The sequence below is a fragment of the Capricornis sumatraensis genome, chromosome 3, assembly GCF_032405125.1.
Source record: "Capricornis sumatraensis isolate serow.1 chromosome 3, serow.2, whole genome shotgun sequence".
Lineage (NCBI taxonomy): Eukaryota > Metazoa > Chordata > Mammalia > Artiodactyla > Bovidae > Capricornis > Capricornis sumatraensis.
In genome coordinates, this window is record NC_091071.1 from 327723 (window position 1) to 353987 (window position 26265).

Below are 26265 nucleotides of genomic sequence, written 5' to 3' on the forward strand. Positions count from 1 at the left end.
TCCACCTCCTTTCAAACGTCTCCCCACCTGATCCGAGCATTGCTGCTTCTGCCGCCCACGTCCCTCTCGTTAAAGGTGCAGCTTCCTGTCCCCGTTTCACAGCGGCGCTCCTTGCCAGGCGCGGGCCCTCTCCTACTTGCTCCTGTTTATCCCGTCTGCAAGGATGTCTGGGGACAGGAGGCTGGACCCCCGCGTGCTCACAGGCCGCCACCTCAATCAGGACGCTCGGGAGGCTCCCCCGCTATGCCCGTGCGATCACGCCCAGCCCAGCCCCCAGCCCCGGAGACCGCTCCCGGGTCCTCCACTCCCGTGTCACCTCGGGACTGCTTACAGGGACTCACGCAGTCGGCGTCTCGTCAGGATTGCCCTTTACTCGGCACACCGCCTGGAGGTGCACCCGAGTCTCTGCCTGTGTCAACAGTTCCCCTTCGTTTCTGAGAACTGAGTTATCGTCCACGTTTGGAGTCTGTCTTTCTGTCACTGATTTTTATGCTCTGACTTCACTTCCATTTGTCGAGGTCTGTTTTATGGCCCAGGATACATATGGTCTCTCCTGGCACGTCCCCGGGCAGCTGTGAACAGCACGCGCTCCGCGCCTGTTGAGTGGAGGGTTCCATGAATGTCCACTGACCCCTCCAATCGACACTGTTCTATGTCCTTTCCGAATGTCCAGTAGTTCCAGCAGCTGTGAAGAGTGGGAGCTGAGGTCCTCACCTGAAACTGGGGGGTTTGTCCCTCTCATTTCAGCTCCACCAGTGTTCGCTTTGTGTATCTTAAAGATCTGTTTGCGTCATAAACATTTGCGACTGCTATGTATCTGCCTGGTGGACTGACCCTTTCATTGTTACACAATCGACCTGTTTTCCCCTGGAAATTCCCCTTGCTCTGACGTCTACCTTGGCTGAGAGTCATCATTCTAGTTTTTCAAAGAGAATGTTTACATGATAGATCTTTCTCCATCCTTTTTCTTTCAGCCTCCCCATTACCACGTTTGAAGTGAGTTTCAGCATATGACAGAAAACGTGGAGTTGGGTCATGGGTTTTTATCCCTCCTGTGAATCTGTCTTCTTACTGGTGTGTACATGCCGTTCCCATCTGCAGTAACTACAATTAGTGCTCAAGTGGCCTTGTCCTGTCTCGCACCACAGCGTGGGGGACCTGGATATCTGCCAGAATTCCCCCGGATGGTGCACTGAGTGCATCGCTGCCAACATCTGTGAGCGGCCCTCTGCACACCCCCGTGGACGCACGCAGTCACCAGTCCAGGCACCGACGTTCCGCCCTGTCGCGTGGCGCAGAGTCCTCCTTCCACCCCTTTCACTTCTCTCACACGCACAGAGTCCCCTGCTTTGCTGCGACCGTCAGACGTTGAAGAATGTGCCACTTCCTTCTGGCCGCTATGCTTTCCGACAAGAAATCTCTTGTCACTCACACTCATGTCCCTCTCGAGGCGACACCACATCTCTCTCGGTTTTCACTTTTTTTTTTCTGTGATTTGTTTTCAGAGATTTAATCACGATGTGTCTTGGTGTGGATTTTTAGAGGGCTTAGCTCTTCCCTGGTGGCTCAAATGGTAAAGAACCCGCCTGCAATGCAGGAGGCTCGGGTTCAATCCCTGGGTCGGGAAGATCCCCTGGAGAAGGGAAGAGCTACCCACTCCAGTATTCCTGCCTGGAGAATCCCGTATACAGAGGCGCCTGGGGGCTACATCCATGGTGTCACCGAGTCGGGGACGGCGGAGTGGCTGACACTACACCCGGGCCTACACGGGGCTTGTTAGTCCGCTGTGCCTACGGGTTTGTCTTTCACCAGATTCAGACGTTTTCAGCCGTTACTCCTTGCAACACTTTGCAGCCCACATGCTCCCTCCTCTTGCTCCGGGTCTCTGGTGATCAAATGACTGTCCTGCAGATCTGAGGCTCTGTGTCTCTTCAGCCTGTTCTCTCTCTGTTGCTTAGACTGAGCAGATTCTACTGCCTTATCTGTGAATTTCCCGAGTCTTTCCGCCAGCTCCATGTTGCTACCACATCCATCCAGCAGCGGGCAGTGGTCGCCGTGTCCAGGGACGGGCGCGGTGCTATCGTGGCTACTGTGTTTTCCAGCTCCACACTTCTCATTTGGCGTTGGGGGGGCCGCACTGGGAACGCCAGTTTACTGGTGACCCTGCAGGCTGTCATCTAGGGCACACGCTGCAGAGGTTCCCGCCGGCTCAAGGCCCCGCAGGCCCCGGGCCACCGAGAGCAGACGCCGAGGCAGCAGCCCGTGCTCTGGCACTGGCTGTGCTGCTCCTCCACAGCCTGGCAGCAGACCTGGGTTACAGCCCCCTCTAGCGCCTGTTCCAGGAACCTGGAAGCAGAAGAGAAACCCCTGGGTCACCCCACAGCCGTCCCTCTAGTCAGCCTGCCCCCTTCCTTCCAGCGCAGACCCTTTCCCCGTCGTCTGCTGAACTAGCTGCAGGGTGTTCAGCTGTAACTGGGCGGGGGAGTAGCTGGGGAAGTGGGTCTGCCCCACTCCTGGAGCGGGGGAGCCCAGCACCCTCACTTCAATGCTGACGTTCTCATCTTAATGACAGCCAAGGCCTTCCCAGCAGCCTCACGCGGCGTCTGCCTGGCTCCCTTCCAACCCATTCTCCGGCAGCCAGAGTAGTCTCCTACAGACACAAACCTCCCAGTGAAACCCACCCACCTCAAACCCCCCGTGCGTCCCCGACTGGGACCCAGAGGACCCTGCTCCTGCTGGATGCCCCGGCTCCCTGGCAGGGTGGAACGGTGTCAGGCCCCCTCCCCATATCTGTTCCTGTGGCTGTGGAAACAGTACTGTAAACCTGGCAGCTTAGGCGAGAGAAATTTACCTCAACGTTCTGGAAGCCAGAAGTCCGAGATCCCAGTGTCGGAGCCCAGCTCCCCTGAGGGCTGTGAGGACGTCTGTCCCAGGCCCTCTCCTGGGCCTGCAGACAGCCACCCTGCCTTCATGCGCTTCTCCGTGTGCCCGGCTGTCTCGTTTCCCCTCTTCATAAGGACACAGTCAAGCGGATCAGGGCCCACCCTAAAGGCATGGTCCTAACTTGATGAGTTGCTAAGTAACATCCCCTTTTGAGGTCCAGGGCGGGTAGGGAGGGTCAGGACTCCACTACATGAACTTTGGGGGGCACGACACAGCCGAGCGGCCGCACTCCCATCACAGGCCTCTGTGCCTCTGGCCCCCTCCCTCTGCTTCCCCGCCCCGTCACCCAGCTAACTGTCGTGTGCTGTGCGCTCAGGCATGTCCAGCTCTTTCTCCCCGTGGACTGTAGCCCACCAGGCTCCAGCCTCCTCTGTCCATGGGATTCTCCAGGCAAGAAGACTGGAGTGGGTTGCCATGCCCTTCTCCAGGGGATCTTCCTGACCCAGGGATCGAACCCAGGTCTCCTGCACGGCAGGCGGATTGTTTACCATTTGAGCCACCAGGGAAGTTAACTTTTACGAGAGTTAACTATTACTCACCCTGCACAATACCACCACGGCCGCCACACCAGGAAGCCTTCCCGGTCTGCACCAAGTTCCTTGCCATTCATCCCTGACGCTGATTAACCTGCCACCCAGCAGACCGAGGCCCGAGCTGGCAAGACCAGGCTGGCCCGACCCGGGCCTGCAGGAGGCGTGAGGGCCACAGAAGCCGCTCGAGGACCACCACGCCTCACCGGACACAGGCTCGCAGCAGCCCGCAGACCGGGACCCCTGCCCTGGCCAGCGTCCCTCCAGTTCCCCAAGGCCCCGCCCCCAAGGCCCCGCCCCGCCCCCGGCCGTGTCCTGTCCGCGCCCGAGCTGCCAATAAAGTTGCGCTCGGAGCTGACCGGAAAACGTGCCGTAATCCGCACCGCGGCCGTCGTAAAAGCGCAGGTCTCCCCTGGTGATCAGCAACGCGGGGAAGATGGCGGCGCTGGTAACGCCTGAGGCCGCGGCGCCCCGAGGCCCGACAGAGGCCGGGGAGACGACCGAGGCGGCGGAGCTGAGCCGCTCCCTGAGCCGCCTGCTGCCCGGGCTGGAGGCCGACAGCAAGCTGGGCCGGCGGCGCGCTCTGGAGGCGCTGCAGCGGGTGCTGGAGGCGGCGCAGCCCGAGGCGCCCGACGCCGACCCCGACGCCGCGGCCGCGGCCTTCCAGGGCCCCTGGGTGCACCTGCTGCTGCCGCGCCTGCTGCGCCTCCTGGCTGACCCGGCCGAGGGCTGCCGCGCGCTGGCCGTGCACCTGCTGGGGCTGGGCCTGCGGCGCGCCGCGCGGCCCCGCGACGCCCTCCCGCGCCTGCTACCCGCGCTCGCCGCGCGGTTGGCCAGCCCCGAGCCCGCGCGCCGCCCGCCGCCCGAGGCCTGCGAGGAGCTGCGCCTGGCGCTCGTGCAGCTGCTCGGCCTGGCCGTGCGCCTGAGCGGCGCCGCGTTCGCGCCCCACCTGGACGACGCGGTGCGCGCGCTGCGCTGCACGCTGCTCGACCCCTTCGCCGCCGTGCGCCGCGAGAGCTGCGAGTGCGCCGCCGGCCTGGCGCGCGCCACGCCAGGTGCCAGCCCCCCGCGCCCTCCCCGGAGGCCCCCTCCCCGCGCCCTCCTGCGGCCCCAGCCCCGAGCGCAGCGCCTGCCCGCAGCGAGCGCCGCATCTCCCGGTCTCAGCGCCGCTCCTGCGCGCCGGGCGTCTCCTCTGAGCCCCCGCACCCTGGGCAGCAGTGAGCCCGAGCTTGCCTTGATGTTAGGACTTGAGCGCTGAGAGAACTCGCTGGAAGTACCACTGAAATCGCGACCTCACACAGGTCTTAAGCAGCGGCAGAACTGCAAAGCCAGGGGGTCCACCTGGGTCCCAGGAAGACCCACGGTCCTGGCTTCCGTGAGGCCCGTAGAAGCGGGGTGGCTTTGCCTGAGGCGGTGCTGGCGCGGTTTCCTGCTCCGTGCTGCGAGTCTGGCTCGGCAGGACCTGGGGAGGCGTCGTCTCTCCCCACTCGGCGTCCCTTTCGGGCACCTGTCGCAGCCACTGGCAGCTTCAGGCTCTCACCCCCGAGCTGCTGTGTTCAGCTGGCACGGGGTCCTGCCCCAGGCCTCCGAGAGAGGTGCTGTTTGAGTCTCTGGTCCCGTCCCTGAGCCTCCCAGTGAGGGTGCCACGCTCCCAGCAGAGCCAGGCCAGAGCGGAGGCCCACCGGCCCCCCTGGTGACTGGTGGCCTCCCCGCCCCACAGACCACTTCCACATGCAGTCGGAGTCCCTGGTCGGCCCCCTGATGCAGGCCATCTCCCACCAGCACTGGAGGGTGCGCGTGGCTGTCATCGAGGCCACCGGCGCGACGATCCAGTTTGGCAGCGGGAAGTCGGTGGATGACGTCCTTCCGCACTTGGCTCAGCGGCTCTTTGACGACGTTCCCCAGGTAAGGGGAGTTTCTCCCCCGGCAGCCCCTCTTCACCCCCAGAAGCATGCCGGTGTGCTATTTGTCACTTTCTGACTTCTGTCCTTTATTAAAGGTATTATGTGTGACACCAGAAGGTCCTTCCATCCTTCCCAGTCACAGGGTGTTCCTGGGGAGAACTGAATTGTCTTAGTGGATTTGTTATGCTTAATTCTAAAGAATGGGGACGAGGACTGTTTGCTTTTAGGAAGAAACTCTAAACAGGGTTTCCATGGTCTGTAGAAATAAGTGTAACACGCCGCCCATCAAGGTGATTTAATTGAAAAGCCACAGAGGTTGCCAAGCCAGCAGGATTGGAGCCAGGGTCGGTGTGTTTGGGTAATTGCTTCCCTTGGCTTTGGGGCCTGCGGAGACAGACAGGCAGGCGGGCGGAGGTGAGGGAAGCAGCTGTTCTGTCGGCAGAAGCCGCTCCGAGTCGTGGACCTAAGGCTGCGGGGCAGAGCGAAGGCCACCCGGGCAGGCTCTCTCCCACAGGGGAGAGTGGGTGAAGGGCCCCGTCCCCGAGGCAGGAGCAGCGGTGGTTGCCGGTGGGGGCCTGCAGGGCGGGCGACAGCGGCCCCCGTGCCCCCGGCAGAGGGAGCACCTGCCTTCTCGGGTCCTGTCCGTCCGTGCTTCCATGCCGGCGCGTTCCTTCCCACGGAAGTCCTCCATGTCTGAGGCTGGGGCTGGGATGGGTGCGCAGGGCCCCACTTGGAGCTGGCCTCCTCCTGGCCTGGGTCTGTCGACCCCAAAGATTGCTCTCCAGCACCCCAGCTGGCCTCCAGCCACAGCCACGCTGGGTCATATTGCTTTCTTCTTCTTTGTGATTGAAGTGTATACTTGATGCACAAGGCTGTGTCGATTTCAGCTGTACAGCAGAGTGGCTCAGCTCGCACACACGCGTGAAGTGACTCAGCTTGCACACACGCGTGCTGCCTTCTGGAGCCCTTCCCGCTGTGGTTTCTCACAGGGTGTTGCGGTGCAGGAGGGCCTTGCTTGCCCGTGCGTATGTGCTGGTTTGTGTCTGCCAGCTCCGAGCTCCTGGGCCTTCCCTCTCCACTCCCCTCCCCCTTGGCAACGCCCAGTCTGCCCTCTGTGTCTGGGAGTCTGTCTGTTCATAGGTGGGGTCCAAATACAAGCGGTGTCATCCGGTGTTCGCCTTTCTCTGACTGACTTCGTTTAGTGTGATGGTCTGTGGGTCCATCCATGTTGCCACAGACGGCATGACTTTGCTTTTTACGGCTGAGTAGCGCCCCACCGTATGTGTGGGCACCCATCTTTATCCGTTCACCTGCCCGTGGGCGCCTGGCTGTTGTGGGTGCTGCAGTGAACACGGGGGTGTGGGTATCATTTTGAATCGCGTTTTTCTCCGTCATTTGCCGGGAGCTGGGTCGCTGGGTCCCGTGTTAGCTCTAGTCTCAGTTTTTCAAGGAACCTCCGTCCTGTTCTCCCTAGTGGCTGCGTCAGTTTATATTCCAACCAGCAGTGTGGGAGGGCTCCCTTCTTTCCACACCCTCTCCAGCATTTGTTATTTGTAGACTTTTCCGAAACTTCTTTATTCTTTTTTATTTTGTTTTTAAATGTTTTGCTGCACCGGGTCGTCTTTGTTTGCCCCAGCTGTGGGAGCGGAGGCTGTCCTTGGTCGCGGCGAGCGGGTGTCCCACTGCCGAGCCCTCTCTTGCTGTGCGGCACAGGCCCTAGCACCTGTGGGCTCAGTTGTCTGGCGGCCTGTGGACTCTCCGCAGACCAGGGGCCAGACCTGTGTCCCCTGCATTGGCAGGCGGATTCGTAACCCCTGGAAGACCAGCAAAGTCCATCTGGAGACTTTTAACGATAGCCATTCTGACCAGTGTGAGGGGACACCTCACTGTGGCTTTTGATTTTCATTTCTTTAGTAATTATTGATGCTGAATGTCTTTTCATGCGCCTGTTGGCCATCTGTATGTCCTCTTTGGAGAAATGTCTGTCAAGGTCTTCTGCCCGTTTTTCCCTTGGGTTTTTTGGTTTATTGTTCTGAAGTTGTATGAGTTGTCTGCACGTGTGGGGAATTAATCCCTCGTCAGTCGCGTCATGTTAATATTTCCTCCCCGTCTGCAGATTGTCTTTCTGTTTTGCTTGTGGTTTCCTTTGCTGGGCGAAAGCTTATGAGTTTGATTAGGGCCCAGTGGTTTGGCTTCATTTTCTCTCTATTATGTTGGGAAACTGACCGAAGAAAACACTGGCACGGTTTATACCGGAGAATGTTTTGCCTATGCCCTCTCCTAGGAGTTTCATGGTGTCATGTCTTAAGGTTGAGTCTTTAAGACATTCTGTGTCTGTGTGTGTGTGTGTGCTGTGAGGGTGTGTCCCAGCTTCACCGACTTCCACGCAGCTGTCCGGCTTTCCCGACTCCACTTGCCCTCTCCCCCGCTGTGTAGTCTTGCCTCCTGTGTTGACGGTGCACTGGCTGTAGCTGTGTGGGTCATTTCCGGGCCCTCTCGCTGCCCCACCAATCCACGCGTCTGATTTTGTGCCGACACCATGCTCTTGTGATGACTGCAGCTTTGAAGTGCTGTCTGAAGTCTGGGAGAGCCATGCCTTCAGCTTTGTTCTTTCCCCTCAGGTTTGTCTTGGCAGTCCTGGATCTTTCATGATTCCATGTGATCTTTAGGGTTATTTGTTCTCGGTTTATGAAAAATGCCATGGGTAATTTGATAGGCCTCAAATGAAATCTGTAGCTTACTGTGGGTGGTGCAGCTGTTTTAACAGCGTTCTCCAACCCAAGAGCAAGGTGGGGTGTCTTTCCGCTGCTTGAGTCACCCTCAGCTCCCTTTATTAATGCTTCTAGTTCTCAGCATGCAAGTCTTCCACCTCCGTGGCTAGGTTTATGCCCAAGTATTTTAACTTTCCTGCTGCAGTTTTTAAAAGGGATTTTATTTTTACATTCTCTTTCTGATGCTTCATCGTTAGTGTAAAGCTCGCCTCCTCGCTGCAGGGGGTGTGGTGTGTGCAGGCACGCACGCCACCTTCTCAGACACAGGCGGCTGGCGCCCAGCCTGCCCAGGAGCTTCCGTACAGAAGGCTGCGGACACGCCACAGGGCTGAGGCAGGGCCACGGAGCCTGCTGTGGTCAGTGAGGGTCCGGCCTGAGCCTGCAGGACGAGGGCTCAAACCAGCAAGACTAGGCGTCCTGGCTGTCTGTCTGCAGACCCAAGATGCGGGCAGCGGGGCTGCTGGAGCAGCGAGCTGGCCCCGGGCCCGGCGGTGCCCACGCTGGGGAAGGCCGCTGACTGCCCCCCGCCTGCAGGTGCGCCAGGCAGTGGTGCGTGTGGTCGGGGGCTGGCTGCTGAGCCTGCGGGACCGCTACTCCCTCTTCCACAAGCTCATCCCGCTCCTGCTGAGCGGCCTCCACGACGAGATCCCCGAGGTCGCGTAAGTGACTGCGTGGCAGCCGCAGCCGGCTCCGGGTGCCCCAGGCCGCCCACGCTCCTCCCAGGTGCGGCCTCTCCTCTGTTGTCATTTCCCGCGGCGGCGGCTTCTCCTCTGGGCCAGAGCCCCCTGCAGCCGCCCCCTCCTGCCTGCTGAGCAGCCCTGGGGCTTTGACTGGGCCGTTTTGCACCTTCGGCCCCTTGCCCGGCTCACAGACGGGAATTAGGCAGGGCTGAGGCTGGCAGAGCCGCAGGCGAGTTCTCTCAGGAAGGGGCCCCCGTCCCCGCGGGCGCCCCCCAGTGGCCCCGTCCCCGCGGGCGCCCCCCAGTGGCCCCGTCCCCGCGGGCGCCCCCTGACCTGCGCTGTGTCGCGTGCGGCAGGTGCGAGGCCAGCAGCCTCTGGGAGCAGGTCGGCCTGCAGTGGCAGACGGAGAACGAGGACGACCTCAAGGACAAGCTGGACTTTGCCAGCCCTCCCCCGGCCCACCACCCCTCACCAGGTGAGTGCGGAGGCTTGGGCTGATGAGGCGGGCGTGTCCTGGAGGTGGAGCCCGGCATGGGAAGGAGACACTGCCTGAGTCCTAAGCCTGCCCCGCAGGTGGTGTGGGCGGCCAAGTCCCGGGCGTGGCGGGGGCGGGGCGGGGGCAGGGGCAGGGCCCGGAGCAGAAGGAGGACGCAAGCTGCTTTGAAAAGCCATCTTAAACAGTTTCTTAAACCGTTAAGTGCCTCCCTGCCGGGTGCCCACCCGAGAGAAGAGCTGTTGGCAGCAGCGTGCGCCAGGGCAGCTCAGGCACCCATCAGCAGGTGGACGGGCGGACGAACAAGCTGCGGTCTGTCTGTGCAGTGGCGCACGCTCAGCAGTGAGAAGGTCTCGTGTGCCCCACCCCGCGGTGGGCCTCAGCGTGCCTTTCCGCGTGGAGGGAGGCCGGCAGAGAGGGCCGTGTGCTGTGCAGCTGCGCTCACAGAAGGAAGAAGAGGCCGCTCCTCCGCAGTGACCGGAAGCCGACCGAGCTGCCTGAGGGAGGGGTGGCGGTGGGGGGTTGTCGGGAGCACAGGACGCTTCTGGGCGATGAGTGTGCCTTGTCTTGAGAGCCGTGTATCCTTTGTTAGCACTTGGAACATGTAGTTTAATGCATGTCACGCCTCCGCATTGCTAAGAGCTTTCAAGGAAGTAGTGACACTCGGGCCTCATCTCCTGTCTTCAGAGTCGGGCTGAGTTCTTTAAGGCCTCAGACACCTGTAGGTCTGCCTTAAACGAGGGATGTGTGCTGAGTGACTTTCACACGAATCGTTGGGGTGTGTGCTTCTGCGTGTCACCGTCTCCTTCCACCTTCACGACCTGCAGGGAGCCGCCCGGGGCTCGGCTGCCGAGAGCTCGTGTTCAGAAACTTCTCCAAGATCCTCCCCGCCGTCTGCCACGACATCGCGGACTGGGTGGCGGGCACCAGGGAGAAGTCGGCGCAGCTGCTGGCCGTGCTGCTGCTGCACGCTGAGGACCACATCACGCAGCACCTGGAACCCGTGCTGCGCGCCCTGCTCCACGCCTGCGCCGACGAGGAGGCGGCCGTGGTCAGCAGCGTGAGTGGTGTCTGTGGGGCCCCGCCCTTGCTTCTCAGCTCTGCCGGCCGTGAACTCGGACCTCAGCAGGCACAGGGGCGCCCCGTGTGAAGCTGTAGGTGTGCCGTGGCCCTGGGCCTGCGAGGAGCGGCGTGTGAAGGCTCTCCTTAAGCACGTGCGGGCGAGTGGCCCCGCGTCCGTATGAAAACACAGCCTCCACCCGCAGGCCCTACAGTGGTCAGCCTGCAGGGACCGTGGGCAGGCAGATGTGCAGAGCGGCCCCCTGGGGTCCAGCTCAGGCATCCGGGCCTCAGGATGCTCTGACAGCCCTCCCACAAGCCAGACTTCCTTCCCCTGGCAGTTCTGAGCTCACGGGAGGACTCACTTGTTTTCGTGAGCATTTGAGGAGGAAACGTGCCCGCAGGGCTCTTTCTGGGGGGGTGAAAGCTCGTGAGGCCGATGCCGAGCAGCGTTGGTGGGGTAGCAGGGGGAGCGGCCGCAGCCTCGGAGCCCCACCCGTCCCCGCCCCGCCCCACCCAGTGCACGAGGTCTGCAGAGCTGGTCGGCACCTTTGTCAGCCCGGAGGTGTTTCTGAAGCTGACCTTGCCAGCGCTGAGGAAGTCACCCTCGCCCTCCGGCCTCCTGGTCCTCGCCTCCCTCATCCGAGGCTGCCCGAGGGAGGCTCTGCGGCCACACGTGAAGGTCATCGCCGTGGAGCTGGCGCAGGCTCACATCTGCCAAGCGTCTGAAAACGTGAGCACGCAGGGGAGGGGGGGGTCGTAGAGTCAGCCCGTCTCCATGGTGCTGCCGTCCCCTGCTGGGGCCATCCACGCGTAGGCAGTGACGGTCACGCGTCCCTCAGGCCCCTCGGGGATAGCTGACCAACCGACCACGTGGCTGGGGTGCAGCTACCAATGGACCCGTGCGCTCCTGGCCCGTTCTGCTCCATCCACCTGGTGCACAGGCAGTCCTCAGTCACACTGGCCACATTCCGAGTGCCCAGTATTTGTGGCCAGTGGCATCTGCCCACCCTGTCGGTCCACACACCTCTCGGACACCATGTCTCCACGGCAAGCTTGTCTTTACCACAGCACTTGGCTTCTCGAGGGGCTTCGGCAGGCAGCCTAATTTGGCACCCGTCGCTGGGTGCTGTGCTTGGTGGTTACAAATTTATTGTCTTAAATTGAGCAATAAATCCGTTACATCTGAAGCTGAAACAATCTAGGTAGTTAGACTTAGTCATTCGGAATAATTTATAATTATTTGCTATTGATGGAAAAACAACGACCTTGTTTTTGTTTGGTTGTGATGGTCTTAAACCTTGACTCTTTGCATTGGAATGTGGCCCCTCTGTCTGTCTCTGGAGCAGCAAGGGTTTGCCTCACTGGGCATCTGCTGTCTCTGCAGCCCGGCGGGAAGCTGGCCGCGCACCAGGTAACACTCAACAGGGGTGGCCGTGCCCACGGGGTGGACAGAGCGGGACAGCCACCGCACTGGGGACATACACGTGACCTGCATGCATGACCCCCGTCCTGACCTCTGTCCTCTGTGAAACAGCGAAGCAGACACGTGGGAGGGGTGTTGGGGTCTTCCTGTGGGGGCCATCCCACGCCCACTCCTGGCCCTGTTGCATGATGAATGAGGCTGGAGCCTGGGAGCTGAGGGATGGGCTCGGCCCTCCCGAGGTGCGACCCTGTCTTCCCAGCGGTCTGGAAGCGTCTTTTGAGGCATAGAATTTTATTTGTCTTTGTTCACGGAGCGTTACAGGAGTTCAGAAGTGCACAGAGCGGAGGGGAGCAGCATGCACCCCTCGTGCCTGCCGCGCCTTCCCGCCCGCACCCCTCTGCAGCTTGACTGGGCCGGGGAGGCCTGGAGCGTTTGAAGCAGACCCAGGGTCCCCGGCCCTTCCAGTGTGTGTCGCTGAACTGCACATGGAACCCGTGATCCTCGGGCTCAGCGGGGGTCCAGTTTCCCTGCTGTGAAGAGGGACACCCTCTCGATGCTGATGTGCGGAAGCCCGGGCCTAGCCCGCTGTGGCTGCACGGCCTGGCTGGCGGGGCCGCATCTGGGCTGCCGGGCGGGCGCGGGGTGGCTCACCGTGCCGCTCTCTCTGCAGCACCTGTATGGCGAGCGCCTGCTGCAGTGTGTGCAGGCCGTGGTGTCCGTGGGCCGGGAGGACTGCTGCGGGGCTGGCGAGCCGCTCCTGGAGGTGCTGGTGACTGTCCTGGCGCTGTGGGGGCCCACGGGCCTCGGCAGCAAGGTGAGCGGGGAGCCTCCTGCTTTGGCGCAGCCCCTGGACTGTGACTGTCATCCGTAGTCTCTGCTCTCAGACTCCACGTCGTGAGCTGGCCCACCGAGCTGGTGACCAAAGGCCAAAGAATCCAGACCGTTCGGTGTGTCTTCCTCAAGGTGGCCTCGGGGGGACCCAGGATTCGCGATTCCTTCCCACTGAAGTTGACTTCAGTATCTCAGAGTAAAGACGCTACTTAATCTTGGAGAAATGAAAGAAAGGAGGCCTCCCTGGTCATTAACGAATCTGCGTTTAAGTGAGGTTGACATGTACAGGCGGGGAAATACTGTCACGTTCTCCCTACTTAGTTACAGCCCAGCTTTCCAGTCACTTCCGCCCCCTGGCTCTGTATCTGACTTGGAACCTCCTGCCGTCTAGCTCCCCGCCACTGTAGGGGCCAAGCGGAGACAGGTGTCTGGCCGCTTCTCCCTGAGCTGAGAACTCGGCTTCTCCCCCTGGTTCTTTCTCCTCTGCCCACACCGTGTCCAGGACACACACACACACACACCGCCCTCCCTTTCCCTAGTGCCTTTCTAAACTTTGTTTTGTCTCTTGAAAGTCCCCTTCTCTGGAGGGCCCGTGTCTGAGCTGGTGGTTTGTCACCATAGGGCCATAAAATTTATGTTAGAAAAGTTGAGTTGGTCCTCATGGAGGGCCTGCAGGCCAGACTTGGGCCCCAGACAGCGTGCAGAGTGCCAGGCGCGTCCTGTTCCTCAAGCCCGAGGCGGGGGTGGCGGGGTGCGGGCCTGCAAGGCAGCCCCGGCTCCACTGTCCAATCTGCCCTCACCGCTTTGCCCCCAAAGCAGCAGACACACTGTTGCTGCTGGTCTGGTCAGGTGCAGAGCTCAGAGAGGGGGCCTTGGACCCACCTTCACTGACCACAGTTTAAGCCTGTCAGCTCAGTCCCTGAAGCTGCCTGGTCCCCTTCTCTGCAGACAGGGTCCCGCTGCCCCGGCCCTCTGCCCTGCAGGGACTGCCCTGCCCTGGATGGTGCGAAATGAGGGCGGGGGGGGTGACGCTGGACCTCCTGTCAGCGCACGTTTCTCCATTCATTTGTCGTCCAGACGGGCGGGCCGTGGACTGGGAACCCCAGGTCACAGGGCATGCGCCCGAGTGGCTCTCCCTCCCTCAGGCAGTGAGGACAGGGGTCTCCAGTGGGGTGTGTGAGTCCCACGTTCAGGTTGACTGTCCCAGCCGGCGACTTGCTCCCCCAGGTTCAGGAGACGCTGGCCGAGCTGGCTGCAGTGGAGGGCATGGACAGCAGCCAGGACCTCTTCCGAGCACGTGTGAGCCCCCTCCTGGAGTGGCTGGCTGCCTCGCACCGGGCCTGGACCGGCCACTCCGTGGAGCTCCTGCAGTTGGACGTGGTGCTCACCCACTCAGGTGAGCCCCAGATGGGTGCCCCGGGCTGGGTTCCGAGCACCGGTGCCTGGCGGCCCTGGCAGCCCAGCGCAGACGGCCAGACTCTCCGCCCAGTCGGCCACGCACTGGGGCCTGGTTCTTCATTCACTCATGACCACTATCACCTGTGGAGACGCTTGATGTAACATGGTCTTGAAAGTCTGCCCAGGCACACGTTTTGATGTTAAGCCTTGAACGCGGGACTCGGCGTGGTGCCGTGTGTGGCTGTCCTGCGGGTTAGGGGCTCGGGTGGAGGCTGGAAGGCGGGAGGGGGTGGCAGGCTTCCTCTGGCCACGCTTGTTCCACTCTGACCCTGGGCTCTGAGGCGATGCCTCTGGACAGATTGAAGTCCTGACTGAGTACGGAGGCAGCAGACGGGGCGTGGACCAGAGGGCCTGAGGCTGGCCTTCGCCCCTTCTGACACATGCCCCAGGTCGGCACAGGGCCTGGTGGGAAAGGCAGCTAGTGTGACTCACATCCAGACCCGGAGACCCTGTCACCCCGCCACGGGCGGGCCCAGGCCCTGGGCAGCGTCGCTGCGTTTGGGATCCTGCCAGGCTCAGGGCCAGGGCGCTGCCGCCCCATCTGGCGACAGGCGTGCGGAGTCTTTGGCTGCCGGGTTCGCGGCACACATCCAGCAGCTTTACACCCTGCGTAGTTGATTTCGACCGGCCTTTAAGAGACTGACTTCGGTGTGTTTATGAACTTGGTGAAACGTAAGAAGAAAAAGTGCACGTGGCGAACAGTTAGAGCCTTGGCAGAGGGGGCGGAGCAGGCCGTGGCATCCGGTGCCGAGAGCGCCCTGCGCGCCGTGCCCCGCACCCCGCCTCTCACTGCCAGGGTGGCTGCAGGGCTCCACCTTCTCACCCTCCTGCCGCCGCTGTCTTCTAGGCCCTGCCCTCGGAGAAGCCCTGCCCCAGCTGGTCCCCATCCTCAGGAGCTGCCTTCAGCCGGCCAGGGACCCAGCCATGCGCCTGAAGCTCTTCTCCACCCTGACGGGCGTGCTGCTGGGAGCCCCGGAGACGGTGGATTCACAGGGGTAGGTCGGCCCCGCCCCCGCCCACTGAGTTAGGGCTGGGTCGTCCCCACCTGCCCTGACACTGCGGTCTCGTGGGGACTGCGGTGACCCCGAGCTCAAGGCCCTGCTGCCCTGCGGCTCCCTCGTGCCACCCCGACACGCCGCCCCAGGGAAACAGCGTGGAGCATAGAGACACTGAGGCAAAGCTGTGCTCGCGTGGCCATTAAGATCCCACGGAATGAAGCAGTTTCAGGGAACGTTGGCTCCTGATGGCTTATACAGGACTGGGCCCAGCTCTGCACGGCTTCTGGTGCCTTTCAAGCCTCACAGTTGACTGAATGTCCGCGGAGTCCAGAGCTTAGGGAACGCGTGTTCTGCAGAGGGACTGGAGACAGTAAACACCCAGGCCGCCAACTCGGGGCTTCGGAGAGGAGGGGAGCACGGGGCAGGACACGAGTCGGAGCAGCGCCCTTGGCAGGACGGGTGGCAGGCGGCGAGGTGCTGAGAGCTGTTTGGGATCTGAGAGAGCAGATCTCAGCCGTCGGCCTGTCCCGGACTTTCCCAGGGAAACAACAGGTCATCGTTCAGACCTCGCCTCTCCGGAGGTCGCTCTGGCCTGCCGTCGGGCCTCTAGCCAGCCCATCGCGCTGCAGGAAGCGTTATTCCCTACTTGTCTGCAAAGGCTTCTGGGTTAGGAGAGCCCATAGACGGTGCGAGGCGGCCCCGGTGCCGTCCCGGGTGGAGGGCCCACAGCCCAGCTGCTGCCCCTCGGGCCCCTGCTCCCCGCGGACAGAGACGCCCCAGGAAAGAGGCCTCCGTGCTGGGCTGAGCTCCCTCGAGAAACTGCTCGCAGGCTTCTTGTGGAAACAGAGGCGCTCAGTTTCAAGTATTTAGTGAAAGTATTAGCTGTTTTTACAGGCAGGAAAGACTTTGGGAAACAACACCTGCTTGGTTTTGAACTTGAGGATTGTAAAATCATGACGCCTAAGACAGCAAGGGACCCCTGTGCCCACCCCACCCTGTAAGGACCCCCCCAGCCGGAGGCCAGGGAGGTGCCGCCGGGTTGGAGCAGGAATCCCGGGTGATAGAGGGCTGCTCCCCGCTCTGGGTGCCCAGACGTCGAAGGAGCGGTCCCCTCACACGGTCCCCTCGGGCAGAGCAGTCCCCTCATGCCGTCCATTCCCGTGGAGCGGTCCCCTGGTGCGGATCCGTCCCCTGGCACGGAGCGGTCCCCTCGCGTGGATCCGTCCCTTCACGCAGATGTTACGGAACCCCTCTCCCGTAGGGCGAGACTGGGTGCTGGCGGTTCTGGGGGAGCCTGTGGGCCCCCCGGCTGGGCTTCCTTGTCTCGGGACCCAGCTTGGGACACGTGTGCGTGCTCCGCGCGCAGTGGGGCTCCTCCTCCGGGAGTCTGCTGCGCTTTCTGCTCCCAGCACCTCACTGGAGTCAGAAGCAGCGCAGGTGGCCGCTGCCTGTCCCTCGTGGCCGGCACTCAGCCCCCAGGCCCGTGTTGCCACGTGTGGGCCACCTCAGCTAGGACGCGAGGCTGACCTCTCCAGAGCCCCCTGGTGGATCGCTTTTCAGGAACCAGCGGCTCTTTGCCGCGAGAATTGGAGCAGGTTGGAACCTGGGAGGCCTGTGAGCCCCACTGCGCCAGGCTCCCAGGCCCCGCTCTGCAGCGCCCCCGCTGGAGGTCCTGGCGCCCTGGCGCTGGTCACACCGACCTGCTCCTGGAGCCTATCCACTTCCTCGGGACACAGTCGATGGGTCACGTGTTCAGCAGAATAGGTTTTGCGCCACCAGCGGAGGCCTGTGGGGCAGAGGAGCTGTAAGAAGAGCCAAGGCTGTGCCCTGGGCTTTGGATGGGGCCTCAGCTGTGGCGCCGCGGTGCAGCGTGGCCCGGCCAGTCCGTGGGGCTCGGGGCTGCGATCCTGGTTCCGCTTTGCTCTGTCTGTCCTGACGGCGTGTTGAGAGGAAGGGCCCCAACCGTGTTGGCGGGAATGTGCATGTCTCCCGGTGTCCTGGCACGTGAGACCGTGGGCACAGCCCCAAGGTGCCCTCCTGTTGAGGTGGTGGGTGTGGCCATAGCGACTTCACGTCGTCTCAGGGGCCGCGAGGCCCATGTGTGTGAGGGCGCTGCCCCTGGAGTGACTCGCCATCCCAGCGATACTCCAGGAGGGTGGTGGACAGGGCAGCCCCTCGGCCGCCAAGCGGGAGGGAGGCTGGAGCAAACAGCAGCCCAGGGCCCGGCCCCGAGAGGCCGCAGGTGCCCCCGGGCAGCCGTGGGGGAGCCCCACGCCCCTCAGAAACCGCGTCCCTGAGAAACACTGCTCAGCGCCCAGCGGTTCGTTTCTGCTGCTTCCTCTGGCCCTTTTCCTCAGCGCCGTCCATTTCCCAGGCAGAAGCGCTGCCTTCAGGGAGTCTGAATGCCCCGCACCCGCTCTCTCCTTCTTCCACTCCAGGCAGCTCCGCGGCTACCTGGACACCCTGGTCCAGGACATCTTCGTCCCCAACCTGCAGTGGCACGCCGGGAGGACGGCCGCAGCCATCCGCACGGCAGCCGTGTCCTGCCTCTGGGCGCTTGTCAGCAGCGGCGTCCTGTCGGACAGGCAGGTAGGGCTCGTGCGTCCCCAGCCCAAGAGGGAAGGGGATGTGCCCTGGAAGCGCGCTCGCCTGAGTCTCCTGTCCTGACAGCCGCAGCAGGAGGTCCCAGGCAGACCGACGGCGGGACTGTGGGGCTGGCGGGCGAGCAGAGGTCTGGGGGCAGAGTCTGGGCTTCCCTGGGTCACCTGGTGGTTTTCTCAGGTGAGCGTTACATTTACGGGAAGAGACTTCCTCACAGGAGCCTAACTTGAGTGTTGCTTGTGTTCACGTCTCATCAGAGGGGACTGAGGACACAATGGGAGCAGGGGGCACGGTGCTGCCTGAGCGGCTGTCACTCAAGTTACGATGTCCCCTCGGGCCTTCCCTGGGGGCCCAGTGGCTAAGACTCCGCGGCCCCAGTGCAGGGGCCCGGGTCCCATCCCTGGTGGTGAACGCGCCGCAGCTAAGAGGCGCGTGGCACACCTGGAGGCCCCGCGTGCTGCAGCCAGCACGGCCACGGCGATTTGCAGCAGCGTTTACAGAAACGCCCCCTAAGCTTTATTGGACAGGATATCCAGCTCTGCTAGCAAGCAGTGGGCTGTGTAGGATCCGTGCCTGAGACTTTCTGAGTAACAGACTTTTTAAGGATCAGCTGACCAGTGTCCAAATTGTCTGAATTTAAATTCAAGACTCGAGTCTGCTTCTTACATAGAAATTTCAGAACAGCATTCCAGACTCTGTGATGGTCGCATTGAAACCAAGTCTCTCCCATTACAGGCGGTGCACACGGCACGTGCGGAGCGATCCCTGTCCAGCCCGGACGCACAGCTCACGTGGTTTCTTATTGCAGATACAGGACATGCAGGAAACACTGATGCCTCAAATTCTGACTGCCCTGGAAGAAGATTCTCAGATGACTCGATTGATTTCGTGCCGGATCATTAACCTGTTTTTGAAGACCTCTAATGGTGTGATTGATCCAGACAAATTCATCAGGATTTATCCTGGTAGGACATTCTTCTTTCCCCGGTCATCTGTGTGTGTGTGTGACAGCTGCTTCTGTCAGAGGAAGAGCAGGAAACGCTACCTTTCACTTCTGGCCAGGTTGGTGCCAAGTCCACGTGTGGCTGTGGTGGGTGTGACGTCACCGAGCAAGGACCGCAGCAGGAGGGGCAGGACGCGCGCCTGTGGAACTGCGGGGTGGGCGCTCAGCCGCCCCGGAGCCGGGGGCCGCCTGCAGCAGGCGGCGTCTGCACCCGGGGAGTGCGGGCTCCCGCCTCACGTGCACTGCGCCACGCCTCCTGAGCCTGAGCACCAGCGAGTCCCAGGCACACGCATGCAGCGCGGGCCTGCTGCCGAGGACCTCGGGCCTGTGGGTGTGCCCTTGCTTGAGGCAGGTGGCAGTTGCAGGCTTGAGCGCAGTCATGACCCACAGAAGGCTGCAAGGACAACAGCCTTCAGGACAAGTTGAGCGCTTCCAGGGGCAGGCTCTGCGGAAAGGGTGCCAGACGCCACCGTGTCTGTCCTGAAGGTGCCAGGAGGCAGGCGAGGAACACAGGCGTTCCCGCAGAGAGGAGAGTCGGCAGGCCCTGTGCCCGAGGCCGTGGTAATCCTGAATCCACCGCTGGGCGAACATCTGATTCCCTGCCGACAGCTTAGAACTGGTGCTGTCTTGGAACCTGCTGCACGTTTCAGGATGAACTTTCACAGAAAGTGAAAAAGACAAGTTGAGAAAAGTTCAAGTGGGAGCGCCGAAACCTGGGAGCACCTGGGGGCGGAGCGGAGCCTCCAGAAGACGCCAGTCGTGGGGCCGGCATCTCACGTGCGCTCTGAGGGAGAAACACCCGTCGATAAGTTTCTCCCGTTCACGGGAAGCGTTCCTGCCCCTCGAGAAGGACTGTTCCCCCGGGACGTCTGGTCCCGGAGACTCAATAGAAACAGCCAACGTGGCTGGTGGCCATCAGGTCACCAGCCCTCCCCTCCATCCTCAGAGCCGCTGTGGGGAGAGAGCAGGGTCAGCACACGCCCTTCCTGTGCCATCTGCGCAGCGGGCAGAATGGGGCGGCGGGAGCATGACGCCTGTGAATGACTCTGAGCCTGAGCATCTCGGAGCTGGGGGAACCCCAAGGCCACCCTACGGGTCAGAGGGCACAGACTCCCAGGCCAGCCAGTCATGCCTCCACTCAGTGACCACGGAGTCCACCCTGGGCCAGAGCAGCCAAGGGTCCCAGGACACCCCTTTCCCGGCACCTGCGTGTCGGTTTCCTGGGACGGGTGCTGGGAGCTCAGCTGTGCACGCTGGCCCCGGAACCTCTGCTCACACTCGTCTCCGCCCCCACCCCCATCACCTGCGTGTCGGTTTCCTGGCACGGGTGCTGGGAGCTCGGCTGTGCACGCTGGCCCCGGAACCTCTGCTCACACTCGTCTCCGCCCCCACCCCCATCACCTGCGTGTCGGTTTCCTGGCACGGGTGCTGGGAGCTCGGCTGTGCACGCTGGCCCCGGAACCTCTGCTCACACTCTTGTCTCTGCTCCCACCCCCAGAACTCCTAAAGCGCCTGGACGACGTTTCCGATGATGTGAGGCTGGCAGCCACCTCCGCCCTGGTGACCTGGCTGCAGCGTGTCCAGAGCGAGGCCTCGAAGCGCTGCTACCAGAGCAGCGTCCAGCACCTGTACCGCGAGCTCCTCGTGTACCTCGACGCCCCGGAGTGCGCCGTCCAGGACGCGGTTCTGGGTAAGAGCCTTGTCCCCACCCGGGCTGGCCACACGGGCCACTGGCCGGCGCTACAGCTCTCAGGGTAACAAGGGGGGACTTGTTCGGGGTGACTTGGAAACTGCTCACAGCGGCAGCATCTGCGAACGGACGGGTGGTCTCACTTTGTACCAGGAGCCCGCACATGTGCTCACGGCGGTTCCTGACCGACGTCACCCTCCCCATTCCTACAGACCTCACACCCTGAGCAGGAGTGCAGAGACTGCCTCACAGGCACACGCTCAGCCGTGGCCGACGGCCCCACCTGACCGTGTGTGTGTCCCGGGCAGCGAGCCTGCAGGGACACGGCGGTCGCCCCGAGTGCTCCATTACGTCGGGGTCACTGGGCGCCGTGCGTGCGCTGGTCTGGGCGAGCATCCCACGTGGCAGCGTCACACGCAATCCCTGAAAACACTCAGTGCCTCCCCCGTCCGTCTGTCTCCCTGCCCCTCCTGGACGTGAGCGGCCACTCGTCCTCTGGTTTACCTTTTGCAGACATCGTGTTCTTGAGATCGTGGGGTGCGAAGCCTTCCACGTTGCCTTCTTAGGCTTGGCGACAGGCACTTGAGGTTCCTTTTCCAGATGTGAGGGCTCATTTTTTAGGGCTAAGGCCTTGTCTGAGTGAACCAGTCTATTTATACCTCTGCCGGGGTCCAGCCCCGGTGGATCCAGGGTAGTTCGAAGGGGAGACGGAATCAGCGTCCTAGGAAAAAACTTATTTAATTACAGATATAAAGAGATTAGAGAAGAATAGTGTAGTAGGAAGATTAGTGGAGAAAAAGAGGCTGAATAACTTGGTTTACGTGGAATACCAATAAAACTTCGAGACAGGAAGCTTGCACCACGTACGTAAGCCACGGGCGTCTTTCCGTTCTCCCGGAGGAGAGGAGGCACTCAGGCCTCCCCAGTCCAATCTCAGAAGCCCAGGCAAAATTAGCAGGCTTGGTGAGTGAGTACCCACGCTCCAGACGGGAATTCAGCCAGAGAAACGGAGAACAAGAAAGAAACGACACGGGGGAGTCAGTCTTTCCAGAAACGGATCCAGTTTCTTATTTTTCAGGTTTGTTTATATACCTTTTTGTTATACATAGGGATGAATACAGATGCGGGGTCAGCAGACCTGACCCTTGTCAAAATCAGGTGCTTCATATAAAAGTATACAAAGGTCTTAGGGGTTTTACATCATCTTCTGGCCATGAGGCCTGCTGACATTTTATGGCCCTTTCTGATAACGGTCAGTCAACCAGAAAACTTGTTTTTTCCAGGGGTGATGTTTTCTTAAACCAGGCGCCACCCTCCAAATAAAGTTGCATTCCTATAGGGTGAGGGTGTAGTGGGTTACAATCAAGAAAAGGAATTTAATTAGCCTAAGGTTAACATGATTAATCTTAAAGGTTAATACTTATTTCTCCCATATGCTAGTTATATTCATTATAAGGGCAGGGAATATGGAGATTTAGCAGCAAATATTGGCTCAACAACTGAAAAACCCTTCACCAATATTATTTTTAATTGACCCACTATACTATACTAATAATTTTGTAACTTCTCAAAAGAGTCTGTATTTAGAAAGTTTAAAGCATCTCGTCCCTCTCACGGTTGGGAGGCTGCGAACAATCACATGTGGCCGGACAGACCTGCTCAGGCAGGCTAGAGAACCTTCAGAGGAGTTTGTAAGTTGAAACACCCTTGTCACGCCCAGGAATTTTTATTAACTTGGAGCTGTAAGTTAACTCCTCCGAGAGGTAGTGGAGGGGTCAGCCCCCCGTAAAGTCAGAGGTGTAGGTGAGAGCATGAAACAGTAAAGCAGGCACTCTGGTTTTGGGGGCAGATGCTCGGGAACAGGGGGTCTCCTGAGGCTCCATCCCCCCTTTGCGTAACGCTGAGCCTCCTTCCTCATGACCTTTGCCACGGGTGGCGTTCCTCACGCTGGCTCCCAGCATACCTTCACTGATCACTCTACAGAGGCATCTTCATCACTTCCAAATTGTGATGGTAATGCATTAAGCTTCTCTAAACATCTGTGTGCAGGCTTGTTGCAAATGTACGTTGTCGGCTCCTTTGGATAAATATCGAGGTTGTGATTGCTGGCTCGCGTGGTAAGAGTGTGGTGTGAAAGGGAAACGCAGAAGTCACTCAGTTGTGTCCGACTCTGTGACACCATGGACTTTTCCAGGCCAGGATGCTGGAGTGGGTAGCCTGTCCCTTCTCCAGGGGATCGTCCCAACCCAGGGATCGAACCCAGGTCTCCCCCATGGCAGGCAAATGCTTTACCAGCTTAGCCACCAGGGAAGCCCGAGAGTACTGGAGTGGGTAGCCTGTCCCTTCTCCAGCGTACCTTCCCAACTCAGGAATCACCCCGGGGTCTCCTGCACTGTGGGCGGGCTCTTTACCAGCTGAGCCACCAGGGAAGCCCGAGAGTGTGTTTGTTTTCTAAGAAATCGCCCAAGTGGCTGCACCATTTAGCAGTGCCACCTGCAAGGTGAGAGTCCCCGTTGTCCCACAGCCTGCCAGCAGGGGGCGCACCGACTCCGGCCCTCCTGACGGGTGTACGGTTGCCCCTTGTTTTAATTTGCACCCCCCGTGACACGCCTTGTGGAGCACTTCTCCGCTTGCCTGTCCGTGGGCGTCCAGGCTGTCTCCGGGTCTCGGCTGCTGCACATGGTGCTGCTGTGAACATTGGGCTGCGTGTGCCTTTTCAAGTTGGTTTTTTCCGGACACACACCCAGGAGTGGCATGCTCTTGGGTTTCTAAGGAATCTCCACACTGGTCTCCATAATGGTTGGACCGGTTCACATTCCCACCAACAGTACAGCGGGCTTCCCAGGTAGCGCCAGCGGTAAAGAATCCGCCTGCGATGCAGGAGATGTGGGCTCAGCCCCTGGATCAGGAAGATCCCCTGGAGGACCGAATACTCTTTGCCTGGAGAATCCCATGGACAGAGAAGCCTGGCGGGCTGTGGCGGGCTGCAGTCCATGCGGTCGCAGAGAGGGCATGGCTGAGCACACACACACACACACACACACACACACACACACACAGCAGTATGGGAGGGCTCCCTTTTCTCCAGCACACACACACACACACACACACACAGCAGTATGGGAGGGCTCCCTTTTCTCCAGCACACACACACACACACACACAGCAGTATGGGAGGGCTCCCTTTTCTCCAGCACACACACACACACACACACACACACACACACACACAGCAGTATGGGAGGGCTCCCTTTTCTCCAGCACACACACACACACACACACACACACACACACAGCAGTATGGGAGGGCTCCCTTTTCTCCAGCACACACACACACACACGCACGCACGCGCGCGCGTGCACACACACACACACACACAGCAGTATGGGAGGGCTCCCTTTTCTCCAGCACACACACACACGCACGCACGCGCGCGCGCACACACACATGCACACAGCAGTATGGGAGGGCTCCCTTTTCTCCAGCACACACACACACACACGCACGCACGCGCGCGCGCGCGCAGACACACACACACACACACACGCACACACACACACAGCAGTATGGGAGGGCTCCCTTTTCTCCAGCCCTCTCCAGCATGTGTTGTTGGCAGACTTTTTACTGATGGCCATTGGACCAGTGTGACGTGGTGCCTCGTTGCAGTTTTGATTTGTATTTCTCTGATAATCAGCGATGTTCAGCATTTTTTCATGTGCTTGTTGGTGAGAAGTGTCTATTTAGAACTTCTGCCTGCATTTGATTGGGTTATTTTATTGTTTGGCAGTTGAGTTGTATTAGTTGGTTATATCTACATTTTGGAGATTAGCCCCTTGTTGGTTGCATCATTTGCAAATAAGTTGTATTTTCTTTCAGTTAAAAATGTTTTCTCTGGAGGCGTCGTCTTTGACCATTGTGTTTAGAGATGTGTTGCACGACCTCCAGCTGTTTGGAGTTCGTCAGTTATCTCTGTTACTGACTTCAGTTTGATTCCACTGAGGTCTGAGAGCAGAGATTATAGGATTCCTGCTGAAGGTGTGTCTTACGGCCCTGGCCATGGTCTGTTTTCGTACATGTTCCATGGGAGCTGAGAGGATGTATGTTCTGCTGGTGTTGGATGAGACGGTCTGTGGATACTCAGTTGACCACTGGCGCTCTTGGATTCCGCTTTACCCAGCTGCCTGCTGGATCCTCCCCTTTCTGAGAGGGGCGTGTGGGCGTCTCCTGCACAGTAGTGGATTCGTCTTCTCACAGCTGCCAGTTTTGCCTTGCATAGCGTGACACTCGGACACGGGGCTCATACATAAAGACCGTTACGTCTTCTTGAGAACTGACATAGTCATTACGCAACGCCCTCCCTACCCCGGATCACTTCCCTTTCCCTGCAGTCTGCTCTTTATGGCTGTTGTAACTTTCATATGAAGCTAAGGTTGGCTTACTATTCATTTCTGGCATCACAAAAGTGTTTTCCTGTTTTGCAGAGGCCCTCAAAGCAGGCAGCACCCTCTTCCCCGACCTCCTGGTGAAAGAGACGGAGGCTGTCCTCCACAAGCACCGCTCGCCCACCTACTGCGAGCAGCTCCTGCAGCACCTGCAGGCCCTGCCGCAGTGACCAGAGTCCTGGGAGCAGAGCCTCAGTGCAGCAGCGGGAGGGGCAGACGCGCAGCCCTCGCCTCACCTCCCCTGGGCTGGGACTCGTGGCCTCTGAGTCTCGTCACAGGGCACCTGTCTGCCAGCAGCGGAGCACCCTCCCAAGCAAGCCTTGACAGCAGGAAGAACGTATTCCCGGAGCGCCCTGCCCAGTGCCTCCCGGGACAGGTTTTCACATCCAGCAGTTTTTGAAATAACTTCACTGAGTGGCTTCTGTATTTTTGTGTCTTACTCATACAGTTCATTAAGAGGTCTGCCAGAAATCGATGGCTGACTTCACATTAAGTTTCGGCTGCTCATCCTGGCAGCCTAATCCACACGCTGTGTGTTTTTTAGGTTGTGTGTGCTGCGAGGTTCGTGGGCTATTGGTTCTTTCTTGCTTAAATGCCCACCAGGAAAGTTCTTGAGTGTTTATAAAGAAAAAAGTCAGTGATTAAAAAGAAATATTGTTTTAAAAAAAAGAAGAAGATGAAATGTTTCTTCTTTGGGTTCTGTCTACTGAAACTTTATATCTCAGTGAAGACACTGAAAAGAACTTGAAATGTTAAGAACTATCATCAGCAAAGTCTTCCCCTTTTAAAATGCCATGTGGGTTGTATTTGGTCACAGTGTTTTCTCTTAGATCAGTAATGCTGACAGTGCTGAGAATAGGATATTTAATCAGCTATAATTCTGGTTGCTCTTGTACGTAGCAGTGCAGTAAACCTGTGTTATATTTTCCTGCACTTTCTATCTCCAAGTGCCTAAAAGATTTCATTTTAAGCATTCTTTCCATAAGCCAAATATTTATGTTAACACAAGAAAATGCTCTATTTTTTCCAAAAATCAAATATTAACATTTATGCTTTGGTATTTGAAAATATAACTTAAAATATTTATTATAATTATTCTGTACGCCTGTCTGTGTGTTTTGGTAACTGAAATTGAGACTCATTTCTTCCTCAGATTTAACGGTACAGCAGCCTCAAGAATCCTGGGCCTTTGGACTGGGGGGGGTGGGTCTCACTGCTTGTTGACGTACCCTCTGTGGACACCAGGTGGCAGGCGCTCCAAGGGCGGCAGCACGGCTTCCAAGGGCTTGCCCTCCCGCGGAGTCCGCCCGAGGAACGGCTGAGAGCTGAGCCTGCAACACAGGCCTGGGTCGCTGCGTCCCAGGCTGCGCGCCTCCCGATACCCGCTCCTGCGCCCTCCCAGGCTCTGAAGGCGCAGCTCCTCTCCAAACCCCAT

General features: G+C 59.8%; 2 protein-coding genes across 3 annotated transcripts in view; one reads left to right on the forward strand and one right to left on the reverse strand.

Annotated features, from left to right (window-relative positions):
- PRKAR1B (protein kinase cAMP-dependent type I regulatory subunit beta) overlaps nt 1–671 on the reverse strand; it is a 75768-nt gene extending 75097 nt beyond the window's left edge. For both annotated transcript variants that reach the window (XM_068968011.1, XM_068968010.1), the window contains exon 1: nt 332–671. The gene's annotated coding sequence lies outside the window, so the exon portion shown is untranslated. The remainder of the gene's footprint in view (nt 1–331) is intronic.
- A 3238-nt stretch (nt 672–3909) lies between these two features.
- DNAAF5 (dynein axonemal assembly factor 5) lies at nt 3910–25821 on the forward strand. The gene is made up of 13 exons (XM_068967391.1): nt 3910–4528; nt 5194–5378; nt 8683–8807; nt 9185–9303; nt 10149–10381; nt 10901–11113; nt 12477–12620; nt 13865–14033; nt 14943–15090; nt 17532–17682; nt 18503–18659; nt 20196–20387; nt 24870–25821. The coding sequence occupies exons 1-13, from the start codon at nt 3910–3912 to the stop codon at nt 24998–25000; spliced, it is 2586 nt and encodes an 861-aa protein (XP_068823492.1). The 3' UTR covers nt 25001–25821.
- Nucleotides 25822–26265: the final 444 nt, after the last annotated feature.

What these genes read in the sequence shown, in the direction of transcription:
- DNAAF5 (XM_068967391.1), top strand. Translation starts at nt 3,910, where the DNA reads ATGGCGGCGCTGGTAACGCCTGAGGCCGCGGCGCCCCGAGGCCCGACA. An exon ending in CCTGGCGCGCGCCACGCCAG is followed by an intron (nt 4,529 to 5,193) that starts GTGCCAGCCCCC and finishes CCCGCCCCACAG; the next exon opens with ACCACTTCCACATGCAGTCG. An exon ending in CGTCCAGGACGCGGTTCTGG is followed by an intron (nt 20,388 to 24,869) that starts GTAAGAGCCTTG and finishes CCTGTTTTGCAG; the next exon opens with AGGCCCTCAAAGCAGGCAGC.